We start from the raw sequence: 15,876 nt of genomic DNA, 5'->3' as shown, positions 1-15,876 counted from the left end.
ACTCTGTCCATTGTGCCACCTAGCCCCCCCTCTTCTGGTGTCTTTATGCACCTCTGGCAGACTTTATCAGTGGTAGCCTCTTCCACCAATGAAACAAGATACACCTTTTTCTCTTCACTTGTTTTAATCTCTCCTTTTGCCTCTTCTTCCATTTCTCCCATAGGATGTCTTCTTGAAATATGAGTTATTTTGCCTTCATTGTTAAACTTGGACTTGATTTAGGAACATCACATATTCCTCTCTGTCTTATTCTTCCTCCTCTTTTATGAATCCTCCAGTTCTATAATTAAGTTCCACCAAAACATTGATTTCTTTGAAGTTTGAGGTGTTGTGAGACTTAATCCATGATTCTGGCCTATTTTTTTTTTTTATTAAACTCTATTTGACTTCTTTTTTCAACCTTGTTTCCTTGTACAGTTTTAGAAAGAAATTGCTCACTATTCTCTGTTATTTTGTTGTTGTCCCAGGTGGCTGTATTTTTAAAAATATTTTACATGTGTCTATTATCTGGTGTGTTTGAAAAGTAAATGGTTTGCTGACATCTAGTTTTCTTTCTAGAAATTCTTAGAATGCCACTTAAATAATTGAATGTCCATTTTTAAATTTATTGTTAGCCTCAGGTTTGCAGAGTAGGCCACTTTGGGTTACATCTTGAATTCTTGTGCTCTTAACACAAATCTGTTCTCCTGCAGTTTCTGGAGGTTACAGAGTAGTTGGGTATTATTTGAATCTCCTTTCCTTTATATTTATTTGGAGACCTTTATCCTGTATGTTTGTGGAATCTGTCAAATTTATTATTACATTTAACCACTATGTAATTTGGAATGCGCAACCTAAGGCTTTTTTCTTTTCTTTCTTTTTTTTGAGGCAATCTGTAGGTTCTTAAATGAGCATTTTATTTTCTGTGTTCAGAAGTTCTGGGCAGTTTTCTTGTGTTATGTGGTATATGTTCTTTGACTCATGATATTCTTCTGGGAGGCCTGTGATCCTTGCATTGTCACTATGTATTTTGTCTTTGAGATTAATATATTTTTCTTGTATAGAGAAAATCTTTTCTTTTAATGGTTTTGCTTTTCTTCTTTTAGATTGTCCTTCATTCCTCTACATTTCCATTCCCAATTAGATCTCTCTCTCTTTTTTTAATGAGGTTTCCTCTCATGATACAAGTTTTTCTATTCTACCAAATATTATTTTTGCTATATAGGTCATAAATTCTTCTTTCACAATATCAATGTGTCTTTTAAACCATTCATGAGCATCTTTCTGTGATTTGGGGAGGTTGTTAGAATCCATAGGGCCCTCTGATTTGTTAGGCATTGACTGTTTTTTTTTTTTAATTTTCTAATATTTCTTCATAGGTGACTAAGTTTTCTTAGTTGATTCAAAAGTCATGTTCTCTTCTATTATTAATATCTTCCCTCATCATATATTTGCTTATTTTCTTTCTCCTGAGATCTCTGATAATTCCAGTTTTTCCCAAAAATATTTCCCTCCTATTCACTTTCTGACTTCCTCCCTTTTGATGGCACTTTCCTTGGGGACTAGACTTCAAAGCTATCTCAACCTTCTATCCTAGGCAATTCACATTTCATCAGCCTCAATATCTTGCCCAAGTGACTTTTGTGGGAATCAAACTGGTCTTAGCTGGATAATGGGTCCTTTCTCTCAGGCTTAGTGAAGGGCCACACAGCTACCCATGTGTCCTACTCCAGTTCTTTCTGTTCCTCAGCTCTCTGGCTAAGTCCTGGTGCAGTTCAGAGCTCTGCCTCACTGTTAGACCCAGCTTAATAAGCTTTTGCTTTTTGGTTTTGTTCAGGGAGGAAGATTTGAGAGTAGAGTTGAGTTTTATTGCAAGCTTTTGGGTTGGCTTTTAGGTGTCCTGTCCAAGCATGAGGAGGGGTGTAGGATGGGGTGTAGAGGGTTAAAGTTTAGGAGTTGGCTATCTCTGCTGTTAGCTCATCAGATTCTTACTTTGTTAGGGTTCTTGGTGTGCCAGATCTCAATGGAGTCATTTGAAAATGGTTTTATCTCTTTTGCACAATTCCTGCTTTGGAAAGGTTTTAGAATTTGTGAAGATCAAAGAAAATATTTAATCCTCCATCTTGATGTTTGTTTTGTTGATTCTCAGTCTTGTCCTTTTATTCATAGTGCCTAGATCAATGCCTAGGGCACACTAGTAGTGTACCAGAATGCTTCTTGATTAATTAAAGAAACAGACTTTTAGCTTGCAGATGAAAATACTTTGGATGTATATATATGAAAGCAGTGGAACAAATATTTGAAGGATTATTATATGAAAAAGGAATTAGGTTTGTTCTGTCTTAATCCAGGGGACAGAACTGGCAGCAATTGGTGGAAGCTATTTAGAGGAAAAGTTAAGTTAATTATAAGAAGTAATTTCTAAACAATTAGAGCTATTCAAAAGTAGAATGGTCTTCTCAGAGAGGGAAAGTATTTTTGTCACTGAAGATTTTCAAGCAGAGGCTAGACAGTCATTTGTTGGTGACTAGGTGACCTTGGTGACCTAGGTGACTTTGAAATCTCCTCCAATTCTGAGATTATAAAACACTGTCCCCATTTACTCTCCTCCACCAAGTTGTAAGGTAACTATGCTTCTATGGGGCACGTCTCATTTACAATATGAAACTTTTCACTGTACTTGAAGAACCTTTTCTATACAGACATCCTCAAATAATTGCAGTGGTTCATCATATTTCTGAAGCTCACATCCTTACCAATAGACTCTAACAACAAAAACACTCCTACTCACTATAAATAAATACTTTTATAGATATCTCCATTTTCTTTTGCTCTCACACACTCACAAACACACACAGAGAATTCTGTCTACAAACTGATGTAAACAGAATAAAGGAAATGATTAATTTTTTCCAACCTTCACCTTCCATCTTAGAATCAATACTTTGTATTGTTTCTAAGGCAAGAGTGGTAAGGGTTAGGCAATGGGAGTTAAGTGACTTGCCCAGGGTCACACAGCTGGGAAGTGTCTGAGGCCAAATTAAGATACTTGAGAATCCAATGTCGTGCCAGATTTGAACCAAGGACCTCCCATCTCTGGGTCTAGCTCTCAATCCACTAAACCACCCAGCTGCCCCCTATTAATAATTATTTTATTCAACTAGAAGTTGATAAAGTGGACAGATATTTTCTATTTAAATATTTAAAAGGAGATCTGAGAATATGTAATTTAGTCTCCCACTGTTAGCTTATTTCCATCCCTTTTCCCTAGACAGAATCAGTCACTCATACTTTTTTGACTTGGGTAAATTAAGACACTTGAGAATCCAAGGTAGTGCCTTCTGATGCTTGTATGAATAACACCTCTGATGTGAGGGCTTTCTGAGCTGTTGTCATGGTTGCTTATCCACCTTTGGTGTCTACTTGTCACCCAGTTCTCACCTATGTCTTCAGGGAACTGTAGCATGGGCAGTGGTCACACCCCAGTAAAAACTGTCTTGGCAGATGGGCAAAAGCTGGTTGAGGGTGATCAACAAGTCTCAGATCTTTCAGTGAGTGAGGGGGATGTCTACTCCAGGCACATGAAGACTTCCCCTGGCAAAATGGGAGAATGAAAGAAATTTTTATGATGGCCATGAAGGCAGCTGAAGTGGGTGCTTTGGCGCACTTAGAGCTTGGATGTACATCAGAGATGCTAAGGCCATCCACTCCATCCTGGGCCATCACCAGTTGTCCTGACTTTAGTTTTACCAGCAGACTTTGATGACTCTGGAAGAGAGAGTGATGCTGATGACTTTGTGCATCTCCAATTTATGTGCGAGTCAAGATATCATCCATGATGCCACTGGTCCTCCTACAAAATCAAGAATGGACAACAACAACGGAGAACTGAACAGAACACTTATCTTTTACTATTGGCTCAGATTCTCATATATTGTGTACACAGGACTGAAATTGATTCCCCTTTCCTTCTTAAAATGTATATGTCATAGCTTAATACCAGTGAAAACAACATCTGGCTAATGATCACAACTTTAACAAATGATCAAATTCTTGACTTAGGTCTCTGTGAATACTTGTCTTATCCAAGCTAACTGCTTAAGAAAAGTCTGCCTGGATTAAAGACATCTATTTAAGGAAAAAAGATTTGAATTTTACAAGTATTATCTGTTCAGATTTTGCATGTCTTGCACTTCACCTCAGGAAACCAAGCTTATTAAATATTTTTATGTGCAGGTGACTTCCCCCGGCTCCACACAGAACCCTTAATTAAACAAACATGATCAGCTTCACAAAAGAAAGTCTACCCTGAAATATAGATGAACTGTTTGTGTTCTTGGCTTTTTACCCTTACTTCATGGCTTCTAGGAAAGGAAAAGAATTGCATTAAGTTTAGCCCTAAACTTTTACATGCTGATTCTAGAAATTCTTTGTCAATCTCTTTCTCATTAGCTGTTCTCTGTGTCATTCCTATCAATTTTGTGGTTTGGGATGCCACTAGAAGTTGGTAATCATCAGCCTTTGCACAGGAAGTCATTGTCTTTGCAGTCATTTCCTTTTGCATATTTCTTTGGGTAATCTTAGTGACAACTCTATGCAAAACAGTGATGTCGAGTTAGGTTAGTCTTTAGAGCCCTAGCCCCCACTTCTCATTTCTCACTTTTATTTTTACATTTTAGCCTCCAGTGTAGCTCTCCTTGCACTCCTAACTGCTTCCGTGATACACCCTTCTGAGGTCCTCATTTTCTGATAACTTGCTTAGGCTCTGAATGGATCCACTTTTGCATCCTCTACCAAAGATTCCCCGTCAGGTGTTTCATTTCCTTAGGGCCCCAGTTCTCAGCAAGCAGATAATGGCTTAAAGTGTTACTCCTTCCAGGAGTCTTAACATTTTAATAAGCCCAGGCTTGACTTTAATTTTCATTGGTGGAATTCTAGGCACCCTCCTAGTTCTTTGCGGTAGAGGCCAAAAGTTCTTTCCTCAGTTTTCTTCAGATAATACCACAGAGTGTAGGCAGAGGAGGCAATGTAGGCAGACTCAATCAAGAACACCATTTAGGGAGGGGTGGAGAAGTGGAGGTGGAGGGAGACAGGGTGAACACTTCTCTATATTCCTTTTGATAAGTGTAACCATAACCCCCTTATCCTCCCCCAGAAGTTAACTTGTATATCTTTAATATGAAAACATTTTTCTCTCCAGGCTAGGCAGGTATTCATTCTGTGATAGCCTCAGTTGGCTGTATTTCAGAAAAAAGCATAAAGCCACAAGTGGACAGTAACAAAGGCCAGGTGTGTAATTTTCAAACCTTGCCCTAAGGCACATGAGTGACTTGCCCCAGCTACACATGTAGGTTAGTATCTATTCTTCTGACAACTGAAGTCACCCCTGGGTGGTGTAGACACCTCATGGGAGCAAGACTGCTGCCATTTTGGACACAATATGGCTCTAAACTTAGATAATTTCTACAGTTTGGTTTTTCTTGGTATTATGGAATAGCATTTCTTTTCTCGATGGAAAATGCTTAGAGCTTTGTATCTTTTAGGTCCAAAATTTTGTAGAAAAGATTTGTAAGTGGAACTTCATTTATAAGACTAGTGCTGGGGATGGGGTTTACACCCCCAAAAAGTAATGTCTTACAGTGGAAAGCACGTTGGACCAGGTATCAGAGAACTCTGAGATAGACTTAAATCCTGGCTCTATTATTTACTAACTACACGACCAACTCAGTTTCCTCATCTGTAATTGGATCAGATGACCAATGGGTTCAGAGGAGCTACATTCAAAACAAACCTCTGATGATTATTCCCTGTACCTGTACTATTTGCTTTTGTGCAAATCACTCAATATCCCTGGGGCTCAGTTTCATCATCTGTAAAAGTGGAATTTGGACTAGATGTCCCCTGTGGTCCCTTCCATTTTTAAAGCTGTATTATCAACTGCAGTGATGTGTCAGGTCTTGAATTTAAGTGTTTGTTATAGTTTGGGGACTCATAGTACAATCCATGTCACCATTCTTGGTGATGCTGCCACTCATGCTAACTATGGAAACAAGCAGGTTCCTAAAAGGTTGGGATGGGAGCATCCGAAGGGCACCTCCTACACACGGAATGAGGAGCTATATTGTAAAAAGGTTCTTTTGGAGCTGAGCTGGCACACTTTTTTTTGAAAAAGGGCCAACTTAAAAAGATTTTACTACTTTTATTTGGCAAGCTCTGTTAAGACTGAATTATACTCTTGATTTAAGTGCATTTAGATTCAATGTCAGTCCAAGTAAATATTATGCCCTTTGTGTTCTAAAAGTAGCTTTCATGGTGACCTTGAGATTCAGATTTCGTTAAGTTTACCATCTTATATTTTCAAATATAATATGCATGTATTTATGTTTTTATACATACACACATGCCCAGGGACTTGTTGAATTTTAGGTCTGGAAGGAATTGCAGTCATTTTCCAGCTCAAACCTCCTCATATTGCAGATGACAAAGCTAAGATCCAGAGAATTTATATCATTTACTCAATGTCCCATAGCTAAGTGGTGACAAATGCTACAAGGACTCAGTTCTCTCTTGACTCTCTTGACTCTTTTTTTCTACCATACTAGGACCCCTCCTCCCCCCAATTTGGTTTTTGTTTCATAGGATCACAGAATTGAATCATGAAGGAACTTTAGAGGCCTCGTATCTCGACCCATACTTGTTAGAGAGTCCCTGTAGTGGTAATAGCTCACATTTAAATCTCCCTTTAGATTTGCAAAGCACTTTACATGCTTTATCTAATTTCATATTACATTCCCAATAAATGATCATGTACCTATTACTGGAAGTCCCTTTTATTCCCCTTGGCCACTCAGCCAAATTTCCCCATTCTAAGAGTTACAGAATCCAGAAAGTCAAGCTCTATTTTCTGGATTGGTTCTTCTGTCATTCTGTCTATTCCGAGACTGATTGACCACACACTCCTGCCATCTTATTTGTGGGCTGCCAAGGAGAAACTAGACTGATAGAGTTGACTGTGCTACCGAATTAGCCCTTTCTATTTCACTATAATAAAATGAATATTTCTGTTCAGATCAAAAGAGAAGCATAACAAGAAGGCTGATGAATGGTTACAGTCTAAATGGAAGGTATAATGCTTCTTTGATGAGCCTTGATAGACTGAAGTGTACTTTGAGGAGAGTACATTACAGGGAAGAGAGAGAGAGAACATCATGACCAGTACCTGCAATTCTCACTGACAAGACACAGGAACTTCATGACCGCACATTTTGACTTTCGCGTGGCATTGCTAATATGAGACGTGTATATGTGTTTGTGAGTTGGGTTGGGAGAGTTTTGGGGGGATGGGATGAGAAAAAAATGTGACAGCATTTAACAAATCAAACTTGGGAAAGGTTCTCCCCCTCCCCACCATCAAAAAGAAAAAAAGAAAAAAAAGCAGATGGTGTTTTGAACACAAACTGTCATAGCACATGAAAGCATAAGAGTTCTGGCCGTTGCCAAGAGTGAAAAAAAAAAACAAGCCGATTTTCTTTAATTGCAAAAACTAACTCTCAGTTCTCCCGTGGTCTTAAAAAAAAAAGGGCACTGAGAAATGTGAGTGCTCTGTGAGAAGGGATTTGTGTAACAAGCAACTCCAACCACAGAAGTCACATGGGACGCTTTCTGCTTTGCCACTTTTGATTGCTTGTCAAGAAGGTTATACTTTTAGTTCTCCCTGGCCAGCAAGGCTAAGCCATGTGCGAGCTGGACTGACCTTTGTGCACAATGTCTTCCCAAAGGCTCATCCAGCAGAACAACAATTTGGTGGACTACTGCCCAGGCCCAGCTTATAGCATGTACTCTGCACCCACAGGTAGCCCACAAGTGGATAATAAAAGGATCCAAATGCTGGCAGACACAGTGGCCACTTTGCCCAGGGGGCGAAAGCAGGTACGATGACCATTTTGTGCTTGGGGGAGCTTTCCCGGTCGCCATGCAGTGGGATATCTCTTTAGCATCCTCTCTCCTAAAGGATGAACTGGGGTGCTCAGGTAGATCCTGGGAAGGAGTATGGGAGGGACAGGCAGGAGGAGCATGGGGTGCTGGAGGAAAGCTGGGGACCCTGGGACTCTAGCAAAGAGTAAAGCCAAATGTGACAAGGTATTTTGGTCCTTTATTGGAGAAATGCTCAGGGAGAGCTGAGGTCCTTAAGCTCATAGGATCATGCAGCTCTTTTCCCCCAACCCCTCAACAGCCTGTGTGAGCTATTATTGGTTTATGTGTGTGTGTATTTATTTCTGTCCCCTTCTCCTTCCCCCTCCATCCCATCTGTAGCCATGCTAAGAAGCATCAAGTACTTTAAGATCTTAATCATATCAGACTCTGGTTTCTGTAGAGTTCACTGAATTTTTGACAACTAATACAGTTCTCCAACTTTCATGCTGGATTGTAGGATGAAATATTAACTCAAGGGTGAGATGACACTACTGAAAATATTTGGCCAAACTTCTTTGAACTTCGTTGCTTTATTCTACATCTTCTACACTGCTAAAAAAGTTATTTAGGTGGATTAAAAAACAAGCAAATCATAATACCTTTGCTGGTGTCACTATTATCAGTCATTAATCTGTCACCTTCTCCATCCCTCCTCACACCATACCCTAACCTCACATACGATTTGGTTTAGAGGCACTTATCCTATATATTCTTCTCTGTTTATGTATTAACCCTTCTACTAGACTATAAGCTCCATGAGGGGAGACCCACTGATTTATCTCAGCTTTGTATCTGACCCAAGGAGAGTATTCTGCTTTTAATAGATATTTAGTGAACAAATTGGCAAAGCATCCACCCCTCCCCCCCAAGAAAAAATGTAAAATTATTTAGGCAAAGCAAAACACCCAAATCCAAAATAATCTTAATTATGTACCTGGTTCAGGATAGAACTTTTTAAAGTAGACAATATTCAGAAACATTTCGTGGTACAAAAGATCATTATTGAATTGTATATTAGCAATTGTGTGTTCCTCTTAAACATTCTTTTTATTGTTATAAAGTTTTAATGAAAAGCAGAGTAGATGAGAGATTTAAACTTGGTGGGCTCCTCTACCTGTTCCATTGTTTGCTCAGGAATCTTTAAGAAGGTATAATTTGCTATGGTTTTGAAAGATGAATTTTTTAATTCAGAAAAGTTTTTTTTTTTCTTTAATGGGTATGATGTGATGAAAATTGTTGTAATCAACTCACAACATGTGTATTTGACAAAAAAGATTCTGTGGAATGGAACCGAATGATAATCCATGTTTTATTAGTACAGGTTTCAGACATACCAGGTATAGGACAGAGTTTGTAACTAAGAATATGGACATTTAGGTCAAGCAGCATTATATCTACTCTCAAATATACTCTTTAAGATAAATTCAGTTAAGCGTTTCTCAGAGAGCATAGGACACAAGGCTCTGTGTAGGGAGAGACCTTGGTACACTAACTTGGGTGGTTGAGGGAGTGGGAGAAAAAAGAGAGGCATATTGTGACACTGACCTCTATAGGGTGAAACCCAGGCATTCACAAAACTACTGCTGAGGAAGAAGCATACCAGCTGTAAGTTCATATTTAAATGAGTTATTCTGGCAAACTAGGTACTAAGTTCATTTGCTTTTATGTTGCTAAAAAAATGGAAGCAATGTCTGTGCTCTCTAAATTTTGGTACCCTAAGGCAGTGGTATCAAACTTAAACAGATATGGGTCACTAAATTATATAAGTATTCCTTCAGGCCCCATATTGATTTAAAAACCACATGTTAACATTAAGTTCTAAGTTTTTTTAAATTTATTTTGTTAACTATTTCCCAATTATATTTTGGTTCAGTTGAAGATGATGAGGCAATATGTTTGACACATCTGTCCTAGGACAAAAAGTCTGATTGCCTTGTCCTTGTTGTGGTTCTTCTATAGAGATATGTGCTATAGTGATATTAATCCATAATATAGTACAACTGGTTTGAGCATCATTTTATATTTGGGAAGTTGACTTTGTCTTTCCTTGTGACTTTGACATTAATAATAGAAATTCTCCCAAATTTACTCCTCTTTCATTTTTCTTCCTTCCATTACGATTCCCCTTTCTTTTCTCTAGCCAGTTCTTATTAATATGACTTTTTTTAAAAAATTGGGCCATTGATTTCATCATTATGGGGTAGGGACTTCCTCCAATAATGCTGAGCAGTGTTTTTCTTGACAATGTAATCTTATGCAGTTGCTTGAGAGAATAAGATGTTAAATGATTTGTTCAGAGACATACAGCCAGCATGTGTCAGAGGTGGTTCTAGAATCTATATCTTTCTGATTATGCAGTCAAATCTCTATCCAAGATACCATTTTTATTTTTGGTGCATATAATATGCATTCATGCATTCACAATCTTAACATCATTATGAATATTCATATGTACATGCAGCATCCTCACCCCTTTATTCTGTAATGCCTCTGTTTACCTTTCTCCTTCTCTTATCCCCCTTCTAAAATGTAGTCTTTCAAAAGTTTAGCTCACAACCCCCAAGTATTTTTTGGCAGAAATATTTTTTGGGGTTGTGCTGGGTAGTGCTAAGAACAACACTTTTTCTGAGGTACTTCTCCATCCTTGAAAGACATGAGGCATGAACATTTGATATCTGTAAACATTTCAGAACTTTTCAGCAGATTCATTTGACCCTCCCACCCCCAAAAGACCCACAAAAGTAATATACTAATATTCACGTTTCTCCAGTTTGTTACTAGAGGATGATCACTAATTTGGCAGGAACTCTGATTTGCAGGCAGCAGGATCCCTGGTTGGCTACCAAAAGGACAGGTGTTTCTCTGCCCACTTTGTTATTTTCAACATTTTTGTGTCTGACATCAGCAATTCATACTTCTTGTTAGTGTTGGCTTCCGTTTCTGTTAAACTGTAGCTGGCCAGCCCACAGTTTTTTTTTTTTTAAGATAAAATTTGAGAATCTTTTAGATGTTTGTCTTCAGAATTCTTTAAAAATAGATGTGTGTGTGTGTGTGTGTGTGTGTGTGTGTGTGTGTGTGTGTGTGTATACAAGGATACCTGTAGTTGTAGGAGGTGTCAGACAGACACCATGGTGTCTGTGCAGTTGGTATTTTACTCCTACTCCCAAGTAGTTTTGGAAAGCATTTCAATCCTTTCTTTAGATGTTCTAAGAAGGAGATGGAAGGAAAGAGGTAGTCTTCAGAAATGTCATAGCTCCCAACGAGTCATGGTGTACATAAATCCTAATGTAATACTTTGGGGTCTTGAATCAGTCTTCACCGAGCACCCATGTTAGAGTACTGGATTTGGAATAAGAAGAACTGGGTTTGAATCTCACCCTTCCCCTCTTCCTCATGCCCCGACTAGCTCTGTGATCTAGTATAAATCATTTTCCTCTCTGGACTTTGGTTTTTCTATTAGCAAAATGAGATGAGGTTTCATTTGGACAATCTCTAAGGTTCTTTCCAGGTCTAAATTCTATGATGCCCTGAGTCATTAGTACCAGGAATATAAACTAGCAGTTGCACTGTTTCAAGCTCTGCATAGTCTTGTTTTGCTTCAAGTATGCTTTGACTGAAGAAGCATAGATAACATTATTTTTGGTAATATTTTCTTTATACCAGTAAGCATTACAAAGGAGGCTTGCTAAGAAAGATTCTTAGAACCTGAGTGCAGGGATCACTCTTTTCTATTTATTGACTGCCCCCCCTGTTCCAAGTACTATGCTCATCAACCTAGGGGAAGTCCTCTGCCTTCTATGTTCTTTTTTGTTCTAAGACAGCAGCACATGGTACACACAACCTCTCTTCTATACATCTAAAGATCTATGAACATCTTTTGATTATTTTTTAAAGGTTTGTTTGAGGAAAAACCCCAAGTTAATTCCTTTCCAAAAAAGGGAATTAGCTCTTTTCATTTAGTGCCATGGCAGGCTTGAGCTTACACACCCAATTTTGCTAAAACTGAAATAGTTGAGACGTGATTAGACATTCTTATGAAATTACTTTGCCCAAGTTCTCCTTTTGGTTGCCAATTAGGAAAAAAAGTCAGTTCTTCTGTACTATTTCTGTAGAATGTTCTTGCCTTTGGCTTGGTCTCAAGTTTATCTCCTGCTCCAGGTTTTAAAGTACATTGAAAGAAAAATCATGAATGTGTGAATGATAGTAAGGGTGAGCAAGGGGGAAGAGAGGTCTGTGTAGGGGGTGGTGAGGAAGAGTGGTAAAGAAAATTGAGAATATAATTATTCATTCTGGAACTAAATGCACACCTGTGAATAATGGCCCAAGACTCTTTCCTGAAATGAATATGTAGAGTTAGCTACAGGAAGTAACAATCTCTTGTTACTGGGCAGCAGAAGTAGATACTGGAAAGAGGCCCACCCTTCCTTAGAGTGCCAGCTACCCTTTCATTTTAGACATGTCCAGTGAAGTAGATCCCATACACCTTTTGCCAATCTGTGAGTTAATGCGCATTTATTGAATGCTCACTCTGTGCCAGGCACCTTTTGTGAGCTAGGGTATTTGGGCTCAGGAAAGAAGGCCACAGTGAGCTACATCATTACCAAGGCACCAGTCTCTGCAGGCTTAAAGTTAGCACTGTGGCTGGAATGTGGTAGGTGTTTAATGAGAGAGAGAGAGAGAGAGAGAGAGAGAGAGAGAGAGAGAGAGAGAGAGAGAGAGAGAGAGAGAGAGAGAGAGAGAGAGAGAGAGAGAGAGAGAGAGAGAGAGAGAGAGAGAGAGAGAGGGAGAGAGAGAGAGAGAGGGAGAGAGAGAGAGAGGGAGAGAGAGAGAGAGAGAGAGAGAGAGAGAGAGAGAGAGAGAGAGAGAGAGAGAGAGAGAGAGAGAGAGAAGGTCACTGGGTAACAAGAAAGCAATAATAAATAAAATTGATCTCAGAGTCCTTATCTTAAGAACTACTAAGGGGTTAAGATCTGACCAAGCTTCCTGCACAGTTGAATGTGTGCCTTGCAGCCCTGCCAAATTGCTAAGCCTGGATTTCTCATATTAGATAATGTGTAATAAAAGACAGCTGTTGCCAGCATATGCTGTACTTCACACACCAGCTTCTCATTCATGATTTTTGGTGCCATTACAACACTGAAATATAGTTATGGATGAGTGGACAGTCTACCGAATGTAAGACATGAGAGGATGAAGTCTAAAATAATGTTATGAGCAATAGGGAAAGACCCACAGGGAAAAGATTTCCCAAAGTCTCAGTTCTCTGGTAGTTGCTGAGGTTCTCCTTATTCCATTTTAGCAGGTTATTTAATAGGAGAGCTCACGTGAATTTATGGAGCAGTCACATCAGTTTGTGCCAACCATACACTGTTCAAATCTGACAGATTAAAGAAAAAAAAAAGGTGGGTTTCATGTCAGGGCATGCCACATGTCAGAAATGTTGATGGTGTCAAGCTACGAACACTTTGATTTAAATGTTAAGTGGTTAAAATGTTCTCATTGCTAATCTGAGTAGGAACTAATTTAGACTTTGACATAGGTTGATTTTCTCTTACATCTCTTTTAACCCAGATCAATCCATCAACAGATTACTTATTGATATTTAGCAGTGTCAGCTCTTTACCTTGCTTTGTGTTTGGCAGATGTTTTACTCTTAACTAGTCAGTAGCCTCTAAGGAAAAGAGTTAGCACTGGAAGGGTTATTGAGAAAGATTGTGAAATCTCCTTTCCTAGATATGGGTAAGAACTAACTAGCTACTTGTCTACTAGATTGAGAATTTAATGCTTCATTCAGCCAGAATGATTTTTACTAAAGACAGGGGATGGACAAGATAATTCTAGAAGTTTCCTCCACCTCTATGATTCTCTTCTTACTGGGGGAAGGTGCCGGTTTCTAAAAAGGAACCTTGGTGATTCTCAGAATTTCTGAGTTGGATAGAACCTGAGAGGTGATATGGCCAAGTACCTTGTTCAAAGCATGAATATCTCCTTCATCCTCTCTGACAATTCATTGATCAGCCTCTGTTTTGAGCATCTCCAGCCATATGATTCACAGTAAAATTCATTCCATTGTCACACAGTTGTAATTGCCAGGGATTTATGGGATGTTTTATTATTTGACTTGTCTGACTAATATAATCAGATATTGGAGAGGCAGCACAGTGGGCAATGATATGTGGGATTTGGAGTCAGAAGAGGAAGGTCTGAATAACACCTCCATCACTGCCTGTTTGTGTGACTGTGGGCAATTCACTTAACTTCTGTCATTCTCAGCTTCCTCCTTTATAAAATGTGATTGCTGGACTTGATCCTAAAAGTTTTCCTTTGAAACTAAAACTTACTAATATTATTCATTAATAAATTATTATTCACTAACTCATTCATTTTGGATGTGGTTGGTTACAACTGAAAACATTGTCTCCATTTTCTTCTCTTTGGAAACCATTATTACAATGGTGTAAATTTTTGAAAATGCTATTTTCATGTTTATGAGAAAAGAAAGAAAATTCCCTTTTGGAGGATCTTTCATTCCCCAATTTTGTCTCTGTTGTGGAGTCAGATGTTTTATATAAGTTCCATCTTTCATCCCTATCCCCATTCTTCTACCATACTTTAAACTGTTTGAATATGATCCTTTTATGCTATTTGGGTGATGTTAACATTTGTTTGTTCAGCAAAATTTTGGGGACCTAGACTTGAGTTACCCCCTCAGCGTTGAGAAGGGAGTGACAACATGGTTGAGCCGCTGAGGAGATTTAGGAAGATTAAATGTCTATTCAGATGCTACTTCATTCATCCATTCATTCTTTCCACAAACATTGGTTAGCTTTTATTAAATGCCTGCATGGAAAGAACAGTAGGTGATACTGATTATGATGCTTTCCCACGCATTCTGGGGACCTTTCAATATTGATTGATTAAATGTGATTTGGAGCTGCAATCTCATCCATATAGGGAACTATCCTTGTATAAAGTTCTTCCAACAATGGATGGAGGGCTGATATTGACTTATTTATATAAAAGGCAAATCCTTTTCACTCTGTGGCATTCGAACTAACTTTGCTAGACCTTCGTACTCTATCATTCAGATTCTGGCTTTGACCTAAATGAAAGGGAGCCCACTCAGAGAACTCTGCATTAATAACTTACACCAAGGCAGACTGAGTACTCTAGGCACCAAAGTTCCTGGTGAGTGACAAATATGAGGCAGTCTAGAAAGCTGCCATAAATTTAACTTTACTCATTTTTTCCTTTAGTACATGAAACAAGCTTGGGTTTAAGACGGGTGAGAGAGAAAAATTAAATGCTCAAATGTCAGATGTGGGGGGAATAAGATACTGACTTTCCGTTGCATTAACTTGATCGACCAGGTGCCAATCCTAGATATTAGGCCAGACAGGAAGTCTTACTGGAATGAAACATTTGGTATTGGATATTTCAACATCGTAGGAATATTGCTTCCAGCTTTGGTGACAGGCTGCTCCTTCCAAAGAACAGACTGCCCAAGTGAGAAGGTCATTGGCACTGTTATTTGGGTTTGCACATGTCACCTATATTGCATTTGTGCAGGCTTTCAGGGAATGATCTCATTATTATCATGCCAATAGAATCCTGGTATCTCTCCTTCCTTTTCCTTCTATTTAGTCTAAGTTTTCTGATTCCTACTTAATTTCCTTTTTGATGACTCTACCTATTGACTTTCAGATATTTCATATACTCACCTGGATATTTGTGGTGAGAATTATTTTGTAGCTTGTGTTCTAGTAGATAGCTTTACATTTTTTAATTGAAATTTTTTATTTAATTAATTTAGAATATTTTTCCATGGTTCCATCATCCATGTTCTTTCCCTCCTCTCCTCCACCCCCACCCCACTCGGGCACTCCTGTAGCCATTGCACAATTCCACTGGATTTTACTTGTG

At 38.6% G+C, this 15,876-nt stretch overlaps 1 protein-coding gene across 1 annotated transcript in view; it reads left to right on the top strand.

Moving 5' to 3' along the window:
• Nucleotides 1–872: 872 nt before the first annotated feature.
• The window catches only part of CYTIP (cytohesin 1 interacting protein), a 47,204-nt gene continuing 32,200 nt past the window's right edge, over nucleotides 873–15,876 (top strand). The window contains exon 1 of the mRNA XM_001365995.4: nucleotides 873–7,908. Coding sequence (XP_001366032.1) covers nucleotides 7,744–7,908 — 165 coding nt within the window. The 5' untranslated portion in view covers nucleotides 873–7,743. The remainder of the gene's footprint in view (nucleotides 7,909–15,876) is intronic.

The sequence above is a fragment of the Monodelphis domestica genome, chromosome 4, assembly GCF_027887165.1.
Source record: "Monodelphis domestica isolate mMonDom1 chromosome 4, mMonDom1.pri, whole genome shotgun sequence".
In the NCBI taxonomy this organism is placed as follows: domain Eukaryota; kingdom Metazoa; phylum Chordata; class Mammalia; order Didelphimorphia; family Didelphidae; genus Monodelphis; species Monodelphis domestica.
The sequence above is the reverse complement of the archived record's forward strand: the minus strand, read 5'-3'. Positions and strand labels throughout refer to the sequence as shown.